Raw genomic sequence first — 20080 nt, forward strand, 5'->3', positions numbered from 1 at the left:
TCACAAGGTCCGGTATTCCATCCTTCCTTACAAACACTAAATTGAAAGGTTTGGCTATTGAGACCCACATTCTAAAATAAGACTGTGGGCTGTCCGCTTCAGTAGTTTCTACTTTGGTTATGCTAAGAAGCTGGCCTTCAGTGTCATATTAAGGAGTCTGGGAGGCATAAGTCTCCTGGTGTAAATCCAGGAGTTGGCACCCCAGGAAATGTCATAAGTAGGATCCTTGTATTCCTACAGAGTACTCGGGGCCGCCTCGTTTCTAATCCTATCGAAGGCCAGGCATCAGCCTTATCGCATTCCTCAAGTGCCTGCTAACGAAGGGAAGGGGAGAGGAGTCCGGCGACGTTGAAGTTCTGATTGAACCTAATGTGTACAGGGGAGGAGCTACGCTATGCAGCCCAACGGAACTAACCTGATTGTCGGCTTTTGCATGCTGTTTTTTTTTATCATCTGTATGTGAGTAGTTTGTGTTTGAACACAAAAATTAAAGCTTATACTTAAGTGATGAGCACTTAGATCTTATCTTTCTACCCGTGACCTGGCATCCTTGCTGAGATCTAAGGACATTAGAGAAGTTTATGGTCCATGTTAACCCTTTTGATGCCTGCTTGCATGACCGCCTGTTTGCACAGGGATCCATGCCATAAGGTTACCTTCCTCCCTGGCTATATTGCTGTCTCCATAGAACTGAAAGTATTGGGAAGAATTTTTTTTTTTTTCACATCTGGGACATAATTTATTTAAATGCCATCAGGTTGGTGCTTCAGAAATATGTACTCGAGGAGGATTTTTTTTTATGGATAGTTTCTTTCTAAGGGTTATAAATGTGAAAAACAAAATCTAGATAGTGGTATCTCATTATGCATGTTGTGTAATAATAGACATTTAAATTGCATTTACTATCTTAATGGTGTGATTGATTGTTGTGATTGATCCTGTGATGTTCTCCTGGAATGCAGCTTTCTACATGTGTAAGGCGGGGCTCGACAAATCCCTGGTCGCCATGGAAACCAGAAACTACATCCCAGTGCCTCCCCCCCCCCCCCCCCAACCCACTTACCGCTGGCACCAGACACGACATCCTGCAGGAGATCCAAATTTTTCTTTCCTACACACCAGCACCCCTATATACTCAACACCCCTCCCCCAGCAGACCTGTGTCTGTTCAGAAAGGCTCCTCCACACACCCCCCAACCCCACCAGAAGGGAGTTGGGCAGTGTCCAGCCCACACACCATGCCACACGCACAAAAAACTCCAGCTCCAACAACCTCAACTGTCAATTCCTCACACACCGAGAGCCCAAAAGGGACCCGCACCACCCAAAACATCCCAGTGACAACACCGTCCCACCCAGCAGCACCGTAACCGAATGAGACAGCTGCCTGACCCCTAAATAAATCAAATATTTGTATTTGATTATATAAAATATATATATATATATATATTAAGTGGGTGTAAACCTTTTTTTTTTTATTCAAAAAATAAACAAACTGCCAGACAAAAGCATAATGAGCTAGTATGCATAGCATACTAGCATATTATGAATTAATTACCTGAGATTGAAGCCTCCACATCGGTCCTTGTTCAGCACTCTAGCGGCTGACATTTCCCTGGGGGGTTACTTCTGAGTATCGCGGTTACGGCGCTGTGATTGGCCAGAGTCGCAATTACGTCACTCCCGCACGTGCGCCTGGTAACGGCACAGTAGAACTGAATTAACAGCAAGTACGTGCCATTGCTTCAGTTTGCTTATGCCAATGACGTTGGTACATGCAAATACAGGGATATCTTCTAAACAGTGCAGGTTTAGGAGATATCCAGTGTAGCTACAGGTAAGCCTAATTATAGGCTTGCCTGCAGTATAAATTGGTTGTAAAGGGTTTACTACCACTTGAAATATATTTTAGTTAAAAAAACAAAAACAAAAAAAAAACTGTCTCAATGTTTTTAGCTGGCTCCTAGATTATAAGCAAACTTGTTAATGGGGGAAAAAAAGTAATATCAAGGAAGATGTGATCCTAAAATCTTTTTGACAATATGCAAGGATTTATTTTTATTTTTTATGGTATATGTGGAGCATGCAAGTACAGTATGGCAACTGCACAGGTGAGGAGGGATCACCGACAGCAGCTGAGACACAGGAACCTATAAGTGATGGCACATCTTCTAGAATTCCCATTGTCAAGGGGTCCCTTCTCTCACTTGCAGCCACAGCTCACTAGCACAGGGGTTCACGTGATCGGAGGGGACTAAAAATGGGTAAGTATATCCATACTTATTTTTTACATGGGTTAAGTAGTATTGTTTGCAGGAGGGGGAAGGAAACATGTTTTAAGACTAGCTAGTGTTAGGCTGGAATTCTTCGTTTTTTTTTTTTGGGGGGGGGGGGGGGGGGGGCTTGATGATCAATTCTTTGTATACTGAAACTATATTGATGCACTGACTCCACAGGGTGAGAAAATTCATGAAGATATATTTGACATCATTGATCGTGAAGCTGATGGCAGTGACAGTCTTGAGGTGCGTGTAGGTATCTATTTTAACATATAGTATGTGCTAAGCAATGGTGGCTAGGTAAGATGTTCTCTCCTTGTTTTTGTACAGGGGTTTGTTCTCTGCCATTCTATCGCTGGAGGAACAGGCTCTGGATTGGGCTCATATCTCTTGGAAAGATTAAATGACAGGTAAAAAGGCTCCAACAGGTTTTAAGGCACACTGCTAAATGTTGTTCTGGATAAAAAATTATTATAGCTTTCCACATAAGAAAAGATTTTGTGAAACGCAGCATTATGATCACGTTAGTATTCACATGCTCTGGGGTGCAGGTTCATGTGTAGTAAGGTATCGAGTATGTGTAGACATTAATTGAGAACATACTATTTAAATGTTATTAATAAACTTGTGCTCTTCACGCCCAGAAAACGAATAGTAATTGTGAAATCTAATGAATGAATTGGTGAATCCCACAACATCAAAGGCCCCAAAGCAAATATAATTATTTACCTGGTAAGAATGACTAACCAAAATAATATATATATTGTGAGCTGCACTATGGTAACCAAAATTATAATCAACAGAGGTGCTGTGAGAAGTTTGCTGAAAAATTAAAATATTCAACATAATCGTGATAATCCTTACTATAAACCATATGTAATTACAAGTCCATAATTACATATTCATAAATGGGGAAAATGCCTTTAAACACTTGAATGCACTTTTACCCTTTCCTGCCCAGGCTAACTTTCAGCGCTGTCACACTTTGAATGAATGACATTTGCGCAGTCATGCAACACTGTACTTTCTTTTTTTTTTTTTTCACACCATTAGATCTTTCTTTTGGTGGTATTTAATTATCACTGTGTATTTATTTTGTTGCATTGGGGACACAGAGTCATAGTAGTTACTATGTGGGTTATATGGACCACTGATAGGTGATGGACACTGGCACGCCCCTAAGGCAACACGTGTACTCCCTATATAACCCCTTCCACTACTGGGAGTCATCAGTTTTTTCGCCAGTGTCTAAGGTGTTAGTCATTAGTAAAGATGTGCTGTGCTGAGCTCCACTGGAAGCAATCCTTGCTGGGGCCAGCCATTCTGATGTCTTTTTAATGGGCTAAATGAATGGTACCTGGGCCTCATGTCCGCAGAAACAAGGTTTTGCTGGAAGGCATATGTTTTTTGGTGTTGATCCAGGGGTTGGTACCCCAGGAACTATGTCATAGGTAGGATCATTGATTTCTTGCAAATAGGATCTGAAATGAAGCTGGCCTTGAGTACTATCAAGGGCCAGATCTCGGCCTTGTCAATGTTTTTTTTTTTTTCCAACGGCCTCTTGCTTCCCACTCTCTGGTATGTATATTTATTCAGGGGATACCATGGTTTAATCCCCCTATCAAGGCACCTCCTAAGTCCTTGGTATTTCATTTTGGTCTTATCAGCTTTGCAGAATCAGCCTTATCTCTGATATTCACCGACCAACACAGTAACTGAATGGTTAATTCTGTAACTAAATGGGTTTGTTAGCCTGCCATTAGGAGAACTAGGCAAAAATTGTAATACAGTACACAGAACTTTTTAGTCCTGCCCCGGGGGGGCGGACTCGGTGCTAACAACCCTCCCTGCTCCCAGGCAGAACTCGGTTTTATTTTGCCTAGTGAAGGAGAATGTCCTAGGAAACTGTGGGCCCTTTGGTCAATTTTTTTGATGCAGGTTTGATGTTTTTTGCGCAAGATGAAAGATCCTGGGATCTTCTATCAACTGCCGGCTGGGTGACAGGCTGGTTAAGTTATCCTTGTAGTCTCCCCAGTCCAGCTATCGAGCGTGTGCAGGCCGCAGCTAAGGCTCGGCAGGCCACGACATACCTCAGCTCCAGAGGTGGTCGTGAGCTTCAATGCTCCAGGGTATACATATGACCGGGCTACTGATGTCTGGATCACAGTATACCGGGCCAGCAGCTACCCTGTAACTGCACAGGAGTAGGTCTGTGATGGAATGTCTCCCAGCTCTTCAGGACTGCGAAGTACAGCTCTCCCTGCTTCGGTGGGGTGAGCAGCTGGGCATTCCCTGGGATGTTGATTCAGGGGCCACCTAACCTCCTTCTCTTCTCTCCCACGTCCCTATCTCCCCTTCTTCCTCCTTCCGGGGGGGAGGTGTGTGTGTGTGTGTGTGTGTGTGTGTGTGTGTGTGTGTGTGTGTGTGTCGCGGTTCGCTGGGTCTCTCAACTGTAGGGGGCTCTGTGCGGCTAGCATTGGTCCTGGTCTGGGGGGGTCTCAAAAATGTGTCTGTGGAGATGTTCTGGCTAAAGGCAGGCAGCACTGTTCTGTGATTTTTCTGTCACCGCATGGCGCTGTCCGGCGGCCATTTTGATTGTTGGCAAAGCAGGTTCCCCTTTTGTGAGCCTCAGCAGCCATTTTCTATAGGATTTTCCTATTAGTTGCATTGGCGGCCTTTTTTTTTGAAGCCCCAGCACTCTTTTCACCGCAGTTCTCTTGTGACAGCTTTACATGTGCTCTCGCATGTTGTTTCCTGTGTCCACTGTGTATACAGGATGCTGGATGGCTCTTCCCTGAATGCTGGTGCAGCTCTGCAGATCATTTCACCGCTATTCTATACAGCTGCTGACACAGTTTCTTCACTCTGCAACTGGGTAACCTCCTAGGGACTACAGGCACGGCTAGTAACATTCACAAAATGCACCAGGGTGGTGAGTCTGGCGCTAGGTACCCCTACCCCCCCACGCAGCGTCAGTAGGGGGGTTGGACCTTCACTGTCATTAGTCCCCTTGCAGGTGGCAGACAGGGTAGGGTCAGCATGGCTTCAGAAACTGGTGTTTCTTCCCCTGAAATTCAGGCTATTGCAACTGGGATACCTGCGGATAGAGATGTGCCCATGGACACCCCGACGGCGGTCCTTAACTCTTTTGTTTTTAAAATAGAGGCGGTGCGTAGAAGGAAAGGTGCGCATAAAAGTCCCCTACCCCCCCATCCTCTGGGGAGAGCTCTGATGCAGACTTGGGCCCTGCTGCGGCTGGTGACCCCTGCTCTGACCTATAAGACGAGGCTGACCAGGACCATTCGGACAGTGAGGATGATTCCCCGTCCGGGCGCGACAAAGTGCTTGTTGGAGCCAGCGGATCCCTCTGCTGATGTATCGGTCCCTTTTGGGTCCCGCAAGCCAGCACGTTCACAAAAGGTGTTCCCATATTTGGCATATTTTGACAAGTTCATCTACAGGGAATGGGGTCGGCCGCAAAGGACCCTTTCGGTCCCCAAAAACATGGTAGTGCCTTAGGCTTTTGAGGAAAGCCTTCTCAAGAAATGGTCTGCTCCTCCAGTCGTGGACCCCCCAGTATCCAGGTTAAATAAAGTAACCACGATCCCAGTAGAAGGGACTCCTGCATTCAAGGATCCCACGGACAGGAAGGCCGAGCCAGTGGCTCAATTCTTGTTTACGGTTGTGGGGTCAGCCGTGCGACCAGTACTGGCATCCGCACTGGTGTCACAGACACTGACTGAGTGGGCAAAGCTTTTGCACCGCGAATTGGGAGAGCAAAAGGCCTCCCCTGTCTGCGTGGAACTAGCAGACCAACTAGTGAAAGGCCTTAAGTACGTTTGTGATGCGTCCCTGGATGCTCTCCCTCTGTTATCCAGGGCTTCAGTGTCAGCTGTGGTGCTGAGGCTCCTGATTTGGCTTAAATGCTGATCTGCTGACCAGGCATCCAAAAAAGCCCTGACGGATCTTCCCTTCCTTGGCGACCGGCTCTTTGGAGCTTCGTTGGATGACCTTAATAAAAATGCCAAGGGTGGTAAGAGTACACTACTCCCACAGGCCAGGAAGGCTAAGGAGCCACGCCGCAGGCAAGGGCCCTCCTTTTCCGCTCACAAGCGGCTTTTTCGTCCGCCCAGTGCTTCGACAAAACGTTCCCAGCTCGACAGGACGTCCACAGACGGTCAAAAGCGTCCCTGGAACCGCAAGCCTACGAACAAAAGTGCTACTGCATGAAAGTTTGCCCCCACCTGCGTATCTGGTGGGGGGGTCACCTTCGGGAGTTTGCAGCCCGGTGGGCCTCCCAGTTATCCGACCAATGAGACTGCAATCTGATTTCCACAGGCTACAAGATAGTTTCTCTCTTGGCCGCCAAACAGATTCTTCCCCTCCAGCATACCCGCGTCCCCGGTTCGCCGGGAGGCCCTGCTAGGGCCAGTAAGGGACTTGCTGAATCAGGGGGGTGATTGTACCAGTTCCGGAACGCTTCCAGGGGTTCTACTCAAATCTGTTTTTGGTTCCCAAGAAGGAATGACTGCGTTCAGTCTCGGACTTTAAAGCCCTCAATCACTTTGTAAAAGTGCAGAGGTTCAGAACGGAATCAGTTCGCTCAGTAGTCGCTGCACTCCATCAAGGGGACTCCCTGTCATCTTTGGACAGCCAGGATGCGTACCTGCGTTTGGCAGTCGGGGAAGCCCATTACTAGTTTGTGGCTCTTCCCTTTGGCCTGGCATCAGCCCCCCGAGTCTTTACCAAAATACTGGCTCCAGTATTGGTGTTGCTGTGACAACACGGGATCACGATCGTGGGTTACCTAGACAATCTCCTCCTGAGAGCATCTTCCGCTTCGGAATTAGAAGAGGATGGGGCGATCACCATGCAGCCTCTGTGAGAATTTGGGTGGCTGTTGAACCTAAAGAAGTCGGTTTTTGTGCCGACCTAGCGTCTGGAGTACCTGGGTTTACTATTGGACTCCAGGGAAGCGAGGGTCTTTCTCCCCTGCGGTCAAACTACTGACGAACCGTAAGTGGTTGTCGCTCCGTTTTTGCATGCGAGTACTGGGGCTCATGGTAGCTTCCTTTGAGGCAGTACCTTATGCCCAGTTCCACACCAGAGTCCTGCAGAAAGAGATTTTTACAAAATGGGACAAAGCTCCATTGTCCCTGGATCGACAGATCCAGGTGAGCCAGCCAATCAGGGACTCTCTGATCTGGCGGTTGAGGTCCCCGGTGATTCAGTCCGGAAAATCGTTCCTTCCTTTGAAATGGACGGTGATCACTACGGACGCTAGTCTCTCAGGCTGGGGTGGAGTGATGGGGATTCAGTCGGCTCAGGGCCTCTGGTCGATGGACGAATCCAGGTTGCCGATCAGTCTGCTCAAATTGAGAGCAATCAGGCTGTGCCTCCACACGTGGTCAATGTGTCTTCAAGGATGTCCGGCCAGGATACAGTCGGACAACGCCACCACTGTGGCGTACATAAATCACCAAGGTCGCTCACATACTTCGGTGGGTAGAGCGACACATTCTGGCTCTGTCAGCCATTTACATCCCGGGGGTGGAAAGTTGGCAGGCGGACTATCTGATTCGTCAGATGCTGGACCCAGGAGAATGGGCGTTGCATCCGGAGATATTCAGGCTGCTGTGCCTGAAATGGGGCACACCAGAGGTGGATCTATTGGCCTCCCGTTGGAAGGTGCCGAGATTCGTGTCCAAGACAAGAGATCCGTGGGCAGACATGTCAGGCGAGCTGGTGGCTCAGTGGGATCAATACCTGCTGATCTACGCCTTTCCTCCACTAAAACTGTTGCCACGTCTGTTTCGTAGAGTGGAAGTCGAGGGGATCACAGTAAATCCTGGTTGCCCCAGATTGGCCTCAGCGGTCCTGGTACACAGACCTGGTGGCAGACGCTCCCTGGCGACTGCTGCTGCGAGAGGACCTCCTATCTCAAGGTCCAATCTTTCAACCTGCTTTACCATCGCTGGCTTTAATGGCATGGCTATTGAGAGCCAGGTGCTGAGGAACCAGGGTCTGTCAGACTCGGTGATTCCAACTATGCTGAGGGCGCGGAAATCTTCTTCACGGAAGATATACCATCGTACCTGGAGGGCCTACATCTCCACGTGTGAGGAGAAAGGGTGGCATCTGCGCTCCTTTTCTATATCCAGGATCCTGCAGTTTCTTCAGCAAGGAGTAGACCAGAAATTTGCCTTGAGCACCATTAAGGGCCAAATTTCAGCCCTGGCTGTCTTTTTTTTTTTTTTTTTTTTCAGAGACCCCTGGCGTCTCACTCATTAGTGAGTACCTTTGTTCAGGGGGTTTGACATGTGGTCCCTGGTGCGTCCACCGTTACCCCCATGGGATTTGAACCTGGTGTTGTCGGCGCTTCAGAAACCACCGTGTGAGAATATCAGGGAGATTCCCCTGTTGACCCTTTCACAGAAGGTTCTCTTTCTAGTGGCCATCACATTGGCCAGGAGGGTTTCAGAATTGGCAGCCTTGTCATGCAAGTCGCCTTATCTGGTCATCCACATGGATAAGGTGGTGTTGCATCCGCAACTGTCCTTTCTACCGAAGGTGGTTTCGGCTTTTCATATCAATGAGGACATTGTATTACCATCGTTTCCTAAGCCGAAGCACCCCCAAGAGGTGGCCCTTCACGCTCTCATTGTGGTTGGGGTTGTGAAGGTGTACTTGTCTGCCATGGCTCCCTTTCTGAAGTCAAACTCACTGTTTCATGGCTGGTCCAATGAAGGGTATGGCGGTTTCGTCGGCCACCATTTCCAGGTGGATCAGACAGATTGTAGTCCAAGCCTACACCTTGAAGGGGCAGGTGCCCCCCTTTCCAGTCACAGCCCACTCTACAAGAGCTATCGGAATGTCTTGGGTCTTCCGACACCAAGCGGCTGTCGCTCAGGTGTGTAAGGCGGCGACCTGGTTGTCTGTCCATACGTCCAATTTCTACAAGGTAGACGTCAATGCATCGGCTGCCTGTTTTGGCCGCAAAGTTTTGCAGGCGGCCGTGTAGTTGCAATTGAGATTTTTCCTGGTTTTTCGATTAAAAAAAAAAGCAGTACTGTTAATTAATGCACTTACATTACTTCCGCGAAAAGGTTGTGGTGTTGGGGATCTCTCCTGTTGAGAATGCCCGGTTATGGTGGTGTGTTTTTCCGTACACTGCTGTTTTTTTTGTGTTTTAGTTTCACTAGTTCCCACTTGCCATGGTGGATGAAGTTTTAATGCTGGTTTCTCACCCCTCATTTGGCACTGCTTGGGGACGTCTCATTTTGTTACAGAGAGGAGCTGTGTCGGTTGGTGAATATAAGAGAAAATAGGATTTTTGTACTCGCCGTAAAATCCTTTTCTCTGTAATTCACCGACCGACACAGCACCCACCCCTCCTTTTCTCTACGTTATACTGCTTGTTGACGTACTGCCTGGGAGCAGGGAGGGTTGTTAGCACAGGGTCTGCCCCCCGTGGCGGGACTAAAGTTCTGTGTATTGTGTTACAATTTTTTCCTAGTTCTCCTAATGGCAGGCTAACAAACCCATTTAGTTACAGAGAGGAGCTGTGTCGGTATGTGAATTACAGAGAAAAGGATTTTACGGTGAGTACAAAAATCCATTTTTTTTTTTTTTTTTTTTTAGGCTTTACGGGAAAATCCCTTGGTTCTTTTGACAAGAAAGATCATAATTTTGATTGCCATTTCTTCTGCTAGAAGAGTATCGGAGCTAGTGGCTCTGTCTTTTAAAGAGACGTATTTGATCATGCATAAGGATAAGGTGGTTTTGCGTCCTTATCCTGAATTCCTACCAAAAGTGCTGACAGTTTTTTTTTTTTTTTTTTTTTTTTTTTTTTTTTTTCATTTAAGCCAAGATATTATTTTTCCTTCTTTCTCCCCAGAGCCTCAATCTAGAGAAGAGAAGGCACTAGGTTCCCTTGATGTAGTAAGAGCGATCAGTCTATTTAAAGGCGACCTTTCAGGTTTGCAAAACAGATGTTTTGTTTGTACTGCCAGAGGGTCCAAAATTGGGACAGGCAGCATCAAAATCTACTATTTTCCAAATGGATTTGTCAAGTGATTGTTCAAGAAGAAAATTCTTCCTTCTTCATGTTAAAGCACACTCAACCAAGGGAATTAGTGCTTCTTGGGCAGTGCATTATCAGGCCTCTATGGCTCAGATCTGAAAGGCCGCAACTTGTTCTTCGGTTCATACGTTAACCAGATTTTATCAAATCGATGTTAAAGGTCATGAGGATATTGCCTTTGGGCACAGTATACTGCAGGCTGCAGTATGAGTCCTCTGGTCTCCTTTTTCCCTTCTTTTTTGTTGTCTCCCTCCCTTTAGTTGCCATTGCTATGGGACATCCCACATAGTAACTCCTATGGCTCTGTGTCCCCTGGTGTATGAAAAGCAAACAGGATTTTTAAAACCGCTTGCATGTAAATTCCTTTTCTTTGATGTACATCAGGGGATACAGAAGTCCCTCCCTTCTTGGTATACACTTGTATTGCTTGGCTACAAAACTGAGGACTCCCAGTAGTGGGAGGGGTTATATAGGAAGTGCACTTGCCTTAGGGCGTGCCAGTGGCCATCGCCTATCAGTGGCCCTATAACCCACATAATAATTACTATGTTTCTGTGTCCCCTGATGTACATCAAAGAAAAGGATTTTACAGTTGAGCCGTTTTAAATATCATGTTTTTTTCTTTGTTATATAATTTTGCAAATCTTTCTTTGGTGGAAAAACTACTTCGCAAATCACGAGAAAATATTTATGTGAAAGCTAACAAACCGGACACATTCCTTGCTCTGGCACTCCCCAAGGAAGACTACACTCTTAAACCAATACGACTGAAGCTAGCCAAGAATACATATTCCAGTAATCCCCAAAAAATACTACAAGAATTTCGCAGGATCTGATCTCTACAAAAATCCAAATACGTTTGACCAATCCTGCATGGATAACCTTCTCTCTACTATACACCTTTCTAAGCTTTCTTCCTCTCGCAGAGCAACATTGGAGAAACCCATCACAGCTGCGGGAATCCAATTTGCAATAAAATCATCAACTCATCTCAACCCTATCATTGGTTCCTTAGTTCACAAAGACCAAACAGGATTAATTCCCTCCCATGAAGCAGGTGACAACATACAAAGAGCTACACTACTAGCTCACACTGCCCGCACTTGCCGAATACCATCTTGTTTCATCTCTTGATATACGAAAGGCATATGATACCCTCTCATGGTCTTATCTCACTTACATCCTTCAACGATGGGTATTTGGCTCACACTTTTTGGACAGGGTTTCTGCCCTTTACCAAAACCCAAAAGGCTTTGTGTGCTACTCGGGCTTCCTCTCTGAGCACCCCACAGAATGAGGCACCCATCAGGGTTCTCTTCTTTCGCCACCACTCTTCACCCTGGCTCTTGAGCCACTGTTGCCCCTGATTCGATCAAACTCAAATATCCAAAGCCTAGAATTAGGTGGGCATCAGTACAAACTACTGTATGCCTCTTTGCAGATATCATAATTTTCTTGACTTTACCCTTAATCTCTTCCCCTAACCTGCTATATACCCTATCCCATTTTGGACGAGTATCTGGCCTTATTAATCCACAAAAGTCGACAGCTCTAAATATCTCCTTACCGACCAGTCTACAGGCTCAACTGGGTGAAATTCTTCAGTTCCCCTGGCCTACATCTCATACTTGTGTATCAAGTTTACAGCCAACTCTGAGGCCCTCTGTGCTGCAAACTACCCTCCTATGCTTTCTCACCATACCAATCTCATGTCCAAGTGGTCTACTTTACCCCTGGAATGGATGGGCAGAATCTACGGTAATTGTCTATTGGTGCTAAAATCCTCTACCTTCAGGGTACTCGCCATACAAGTCCCATCCTTTTACTTGCGCATTCTACAACGCAGAACTTCGAACTACATCTGGAGTTAAATCAAACCACGTCTGCCTAAGCCCACTCTCTGTACTCCTCATATCAGATGTGGGCTTAGCGTACCCTATTACTATGTGTCACAGCTAGATCAACTCCCCAAATACTATGCTACTAAAGAGATCCCACTGTGGATATCACTAGAATCCATTGAGTGACCCTCTTTCCACAGCAAATCTATGGCCATCGCCCTCTCAACATTGATCCATCACTAAACACAGTCTAACCATTTGGGACAGACAAAGTTTGTTTTGGCCTACAATCCTCTCACAGTCCCCAGCTTTCCTTCCTCCATAACCCCTTCTCTTACCTGGCCTGCTCTGCACCATCCTCCTTTTCCGCTTGGTCTAATGCAGGGTTGGTCCGAGCCCACCACTTCTTCTTTAGTTCAAGATCCATCACACCCTTCCTGACACTTTGTGAATCGCACAACCCTTTTCCATCTGAACTCTTTAGATTTAGGAGTCGTCAACCACTGGGCCATAGCCTTTCTGCAGCCGGACTGCGGGTGCAGGCAGCCGGCTTGAGACACCTGGACAGACGGCATTAAAGAGCCGGGTGGCTGGCCTAAGAGCCGAGTGGATGGAAGAAGCCAGCAAGCAGAGATGACATCTCTCTCCGTGCTCCCCATCACCACTCTTCTGCCTTCATTCAGAGAGGCTTGTCGCTGTGCTAAATGGACCAGTGCTGCCACCAATGCAGGGGTGGGAGGCACTGTGGCAAGTGACCTTCTGTATCTGGTAGCAGGCAGTGTGGCAAGTGACATTTCTCATCTGGTGGCAAGTAACACGCTCAGGACTCCCACTGATTCTGCATTATGATGAGTTGAGCTATTTCATTAATTACTACAATACAATAGAAATAATGTGCTTCAGTCGCCCTGACAAGCATGGTGCCCTGATGATTGAAGCGCTAACACCAGCCATTGCCCGTAAAAAAAACATTTTCTCCTGCGTGCGTCGCCCTCCTGGCCCTTGGCACACTTTTTTTTCCACGCAGCCAGTCCCCAATGCCAAAAAGGTTGGGGACCGGCTGCTTTAGATAACTCCAACTCAAGCACTTCTTTACCCAATTATGCCCCCTGACTCAACTACCTCAAGCTTCACGACCTTTGAAAGAGCCTGAAAATCTGACCCCCATAGACACGGGCTCAACTACTATCATACCAAACAACCGCCCCACCAACATATGTTGATAAATGGGAGAGAGATCTTAAAGAGGAAGTAAACCCTGATGAGTTTTACTTCCTCTTTATTCCCCTGCAAAGTAAAAGCATAATGGGCTAGTTTGGATTGCATGTTGGCCCATTATGTGGTGCTTACCTGCAAAGGAAGCCTGCAATGTCGCCGCATCCATCTTCACCCCTGTTCCTTCTGGGGGCATGGACTCTGGCTCTGTGACTGGCCAGAGCCGCATGACATTGCTTCCACACATGTGCGCGGGAGCTGCCATTCACAGCAGTTTCTTCACTGCTCATGCACTGATGACATAATCTGTGCAGTTTACATAAAATATCTCCTAAACTGCGCAAATTTAGGAGCTATATTTTCAGTACATATAGAGGTAAGCCTTATAGGCTTGCCTATATGTAAAAATAGGTCAGGAGGGTTTACAAACATTAGCCTCTCTTATGATGCAGCGGACTGGTACCAAATCTGGCAGTCTACAAAATTTGCCTCACCAAACATATAGTAGCACTCAAAACCAACTAAAAGGTGCTCATTAGGTAGTACCTGGTCCCTGCCAGGATATCCAAATTCCTACCTCAATATTCCCCGTATTGCTTCCGTGGCTGTGACACACCAGGCATCCATGTACACATTTGGTGGGAATCTCCCATATGTACCTTTTGGGCAGAAGTATTTAGGATCCTATCAACTCTCTTTAATACACCCCAGACAGACCCAGCAGTAGCGCTCCTGAATGACAAACCGCAGGCTTTAACATACCGTCAATTTAAACTTTTATTCTGTCACCACAGCAGCTAAACAACCCATATAGCAAAAGCATGGAAATCCACCTCCTTATGTATACTGGCTATGGAATTTTGAATTACTCAAGCCATGATCCACATCAAAACTGAAGCAGTCATACTAGACAAAGTACCCATCTATGAAAGACTGAAAGCCTTGGAGCACCCACTTTTTGCCCCCGGACTTGGAGTCCTGTATACTACCTTAGGGGTTATACTACAATCCTCCCATCCAAGACTAAAGTACCTCATGTTCAAAAGTTGCCTCATATTTTATTTTCTTTTGAAGGTTAGTGTGCTAGAAGGGGTACTCTAGCCACTCACTGACCTTCTCCCTTATGTTGATTGCATGCAACATTGTGGAAAAGGCCACACTATACACCTAAGCTGCTCCATACAGAGAAGCCCCTCTGACCGATTTTCTGGTAAATGTACTCTGGACAAGTTAACTTGCTGTTGCGTTAAATGTTAAACCCTCCTGCGGTCCTTCACTGACCACATATGCCAGGGGCCTTCCTCTTTTTTTTTTTTTTTTTTCCCCCCCCCCCCCCAAGACCTAGGCTCCGTAAGACCTACCGTTCCCCCCTATCTGAAGATCACATCAGCTCACGTTTTACAGGTTATTGATTGGCTTATAAGAATAATTATACAACTTATTCTCTGTATTGTACTGTATTCTACTTGTTTGAATAAAATAGTTGAACAAGAAAGAAAGAAAAAAAAAAAGAGATATAAGGCTGTTATATTAAAGTATTACTAATGGCCGAGACTTATTTGCATGGATATAATAATTTAAACTAGTTGCCTACCAGCCAGTTATTCGGCGGCAGGTTGGCTTTCCTATGCGAATCGCCGTAGCTATACGGTGGCTCATGCAGGCATAGTGGCGGCACGTGCCCGCTGTGGAAGCATGGCCGCATGGTCAAGCGGACACTCTCACCAGCGACCTGCAATCACCTAGTTCAGAGGCAGAATGTGGATCAACCTTTGTAAACAAGCAAATCCCTGTTCTGACAGGGGACATGACAGATCTACTGTTCCCAGTCATCGGGAACGGTGATCTGTCATTTCCCTGGCAGCACCCCCCCCCCCCCCCCCCCACACACACACAGTGGGAACACAGTTAACCCCTTCCTTGCCAGTGTCATTTTTACATTGATCCGTGCATTTTTTTTTATTATTTTTTTTTATTTTTTTATTTTTAGCACTGATCAATGTAATAATGTCACTGGTCCCCATAAAGTGTCATTTGGAGTCAGATTTGCCTGCCGATATGTCGCAGTCCCGCTAAGAATCACAGACCGCTGCCATTACTAGTCAAAACAAAAATAAAGTCCCTAAATCTATCCTTTAGTTTGTAGACGTTATAACTTTTGCACAAATCAATCAATATATGCCTGTTGGTATTTTTATTTTATTTTTTTACCCAAAAATTGGAGAGTAATATACAGTTGTGCTCATAAGTTTACATACCCTGGTAGAATTTGATTTCTTGTCCATTTTTCTGAGAATATGAATGATAACACAAACATTTTTTACTCATGGATGAAAGCCATGAAGCCATTTAATATCCATTAACTGTGTTTACACTTTTTAAATCATAAAGGCAACATAAACCTGATCAAAAAAAAGAAAAAACAAATGGCAAGAAGGTCTGCGGCAACTATGGACTCTCATGGTACAGTAAGGAATTGCATATGCATTTGTATAAAAATATAAAATTGAAACAAAAGCATGATACTTGCATCCAAATTTGTATAAAGGAATTGGAACGTCATCCTAGGTCAGTTCAGACTTTGACCTAGGACAACATTCCGATTCCTTTCCTGGATGAATGTATGCCCAACTATTCAGTTCTTGTTCAGAGAATGAATTTATATGTATATTATCTCTCGTCGGGATCTTTTTAATAATTTTTTTTGCTTCAATAAATTATAGATTTTTATACAAATGCGCATACATGTCCTTACCCATACCAGGAGAGTCTATAGTTGCCTCAGACCTTTTGCCATTTGTTTTTTTTCTAAAATTATAGGACAGTGGTACGTTATGATAGTTTTACGATCAGTAGCATTCAGTAGACCCTGATCCCCCAGTTCTTAATACAGTGATATTTGTGGTTGAGGCCCTTTATCTTAGATGGTAAAGCTGTCCATTCCTCTTGGTAAAAAGCCTCCAGTTCCTGTCATTTCTTGGACTGTCTTTCATGAAATGCATGTTTAGAGATCTCCCCAGAGTGGCTCAATAATATTGAGGTCACGAGACTGAGATGGCCCCTCCAGAACCTTCACTTTATTCTGCTACAGCTACAAGTCAACTTGGCTTTGTGTTTTGGATTATTGTCATGATGATATGTCCAAGTACATTCCATGTGCAGCTTCCTGGCTGATGAATGCAAATGTTCCTCCAGTATTTTTTAATATCATATTGCATTCATCTTGCCAACAATTTTGATCAAATTTCCTGTGCCTTTGTAGCTTACACATCCCCAAAACATCAGCGATCTACTTCCGTATCTTTAATCGTAGGCGCTCAAGTTTGGTCTCATTACTCCAAGTGACTTTGTGCCAGAAGGTTTGAGGCTCGTCTCTGTGCTGTTTGGCAGGATTAATGAAGGAAAATAATGAACTTAAATGATTTTAGCAAATAGCTGCAATATAACAAAGAGTGAAAAATTTTAAGGGGGTCTGAATACTTTCCGTCCCCACTGTATTATGGAGTCTGGAAAGCATATGTCTCCTGGTATGAAACCAGGGGTTGGCACCCAAGGAAGTAGGTCATAAGTAGATTACTTGACCTTCTACAGATGGAGTTAAAAATAAAGGTGGCGACAGAGTGCGCATGCCTGGGACTTCCAGAACGCCACGCTAGCCGGGAGCTCCGCTCCGGTCTTCTAAGGCGCCCAGATCGTACTATCATTAGTGGACAAAGACAGCGAGACCCCCAATGAACTCCGGTCACAGCAGGGACACCTCCTGCATGTCGGGACCACCTCCTAAGAGAGAGGTTAACCGGCATCTAAACTTCAGCCTGGTTCCCTCTGAGCCTCCCAAGATGGTGGCCGCGCTGAATCCATGCGGAGACCCAGCCACAGACCCCATTGCAACGGACCCTCCTCTGACTCCTCATCACCCTGTGAGTAATTGCCAGCACCCCTTCTCCTCCCCGGCATCAACTGAGTCACTTTTGGGCAGACTGCAGGCCGGCATGCCTTACTCCCCCCTCAGCAATATACCTGGCAGCATCCCAGCCTCCCCGCAGGCCTCCACCATGCAGCCTAACTATCCCCCTGACATGGCCCAGCTTCTAAACAGATTCTCTGACATGCTGGCAGTGGGCCTGGCCTAAAATGCAGCACAGATCACCACCTCAATCAAAGCAGACATTCAGAGCCTGGGGGCCAGGATAGACGCGATTGAGCAAGCTGTTGATGATTCTACTGCATGCACAAATCAGAATACCTTGAGTATTCATTCACTTCAGGACCAACTTGAAACTGCACAATCCAAACTGGAAGATTTGGAAAATAGAAGCAGATGCTACGATTTCCACGACAGTCAAAGCCCTGATTAAAGACCTCATCCCAGACATTCCAGACCACAGGCTGGAATTGGATAGAGCACATAGAGTTCTTCAAGCTCCTCGCCAGGATGGCCTCCCCCGGGACATTGTTGTCAAGCCCCATTTCTATGGGGTCAAAGAGGAAATCATGAAGAGGTCTCCTTGACTTCTTCAACTTGGACTCATCTCCCAGGACATTGACCACCACCAGATGGAGACCCGCCCAAGCTCGTCTAGGAGACCCCCTCCAACTAGCCCGCTCCCCCCCCCCCCGATGGGGATGAAACAACAATCAGAGACACCGGGACTCCATCCCACCAAGATGATTCGCTTGGCCTGCTTTCCCTAAAGGGATTGGTCCCAAACTCCTGACTGGGCCGGTTTTCTGAATGACCCCTTCACACATCCAGTCTGTTCCTGACTTGCTGAACCTCCTTTATTTTTATTTATTTTTTGACTGGAGACTGTCTGACTCATTCGCATTGATGGTCTACTTTTTCCAATTGAACCCCTGGGGGGTCCCCCCGCGCTATTCTAAAGCATAACGCCTTACGGCCGGAGCAGAACCTTTTGCCGCTCCTCCTGTTGTAGTCTTGAGGGTTTCTTATTTTTCCCTCAGGATGCCACCAGGACCGCATCCCTTTTTAGGTATGCCTTCTAACCGTTCCCTGTACAGTCTAGGGAATCGGAGCAGGCGTTGGCCGCCCAACCCTGCTGACAAACAGTCCAGGATGCCTGCCCCCCCGCCCTCTTCTCTTCCTCTTTCCTCTCTGGTTTTCCCTCTCTATCTTTGCTCTTACCTCCCTTCTTCCTCGGGTATCTCCAAGGGGAGCTCTCCATATGACTTCCACGTGGCCCCGGGGCCAGCTCCGCATATCTCCGCCAAAGAACTCTCCTCAGCTGGATCAGGGGAGACATTTAAGCCTTTCTTCACTCCAACACCCTCATGTCCATGGTTGACGATACCCCGACACTCCCATCCCTCAAGATAGCAACACACAACAAGCAGGGTCTGAACTCCCCAATGAAAAGACGCAAAGCTTTCCATAGTTATCACTCGAGAAAAATTGACATCATTCTACTTCAAGAAACCCACTTCCCGAAAAAAACTTTAACCCTACCTTTTTTACACCGCACGCCTGGATGCAGCCAGGATTGCACTTAATACAGCTCTCAACGCTAACACCTGCGATGGGTAAGTGGTAGATTCTATCTTAACTCGGATAAATTGGGTCCCCACCTTGCGGCAAAATATAGAGTACAGGCTCTACCAAAAATCAGGTCCCTATCTGGACCTCTGACCCAAAATCCCAAACAAATTTTGGAAGCCTTCCACAAGTTCTGTTCAAATCTCTACTCGGGACCTAGCCCGGGTAACAGCCAAACAATCAACTTATTCCTTGACAGCATCCCCCTCCCCAAAATCTATGATGCCCACCGCCTAATCATGGACACCCCCCTTTTCCGAGGAGGAAGTTAGTGAAGTAATTAAGACTCTCAAAAAAGGCTCTGCCCCTGGCCCTAATGGATTCTCTAATTGTTATTATAAGTCCTTCACGGAGGTCCTATCTCCTTATCTGGCCCTGTTCTTGAATTCCCTTGATCAAAACTCGCCTATTGACCCGGCTTCCAATCTTGTATACATCTCTGTCATCCCCAAACCTGGCAACGACCAGAGCCTAGTAAGCATCTATAGACCCATCTCTCTAATCAACAATGACCTCAAAATGACAACAAAAATCCTCTCTAACAGACTGGGATCCTTTATATAGGGTCCTATATCCACAAAGACCAGGTAGGCTTTATTCCAGGGAGACAGGGACCGGACGAGATAAGGAGAGCCTACTTCAAGCTCAGTGGGATGGGAGCCCCCACAGGAGGGTTTCCTCCGCTCACTTAACTTACAGAAAGCCTTCGACACTATTACTTGGCCATACTTATTCCACACCCTTGAGAGATGGGGCTTCGGCTTCCATTTCATGACCCTCCTGGGGACCCTCTATTTCCAACCCAGGGCCCAAGTCAGACTTCAAGGGCATCTCTCTGACCCCTTCCCAATCTCTAAAGGCACCAGACAGGGCTGCCCCCTGTCCCTCCTCCTTTATGCTATAGGAGTCGAATCACTAGCGATTGCCATTAGGAGTCACCCAGACATTCATGGAGCCAACTGTGGCCAATCAGTACACAAATGCGCATTATTCGCTGACTATGTCCTCCTTTTTGTCACTTCCCCCAGTCATATCTACTCCTAATATTCTCCATCTCCTTCAATTCGGTCAGGCCTCAGGGTTACAGGTCAACATGTCCAAATCCATA

General features: G+C 46.4%; 1 protein-coding gene across 5 annotated transcripts in view; it reads left to right on the top strand.

Moving 5' to 3' along the window:
- The window catches only part of TUBG1 (tubulin gamma 1), a 317008-nt gene that overhangs the window by 96335 nt on the left and 200593 nt on the right, over positions 1–20080 (top strand). For all 5 annotated transcript variants that reach the window (XM_077459460.1, XM_077459458.1, XM_077459461.1 and 2 more), the window contains 2 exons: positions 2457–2525; positions 2610–2689. In XM_077459460.1, coding sequence (XP_077315586.1) covers positions 2457–2525; positions 2610–2689 — 149 coding nt within the window. The remainder of the gene's footprint in view (positions 1–2456; positions 2526–2609; positions 2690–20080) is intronic.

This window comes from Lithobates pipiens, unplaced genomic scaffold (genome assembly GCF_037356315.1).
Source record: "Lithobates pipiens isolate NorthernLeopardFrog02 unplaced genomic scaffold, aLitPip1_a1.2 Scaffold_28, whole genome shotgun sequence".
Taxonomy (NCBI): Eukaryota; Metazoa; Chordata; class Amphibia; order Anura; family Ranidae; genus Lithobates; species Lithobates pipiens.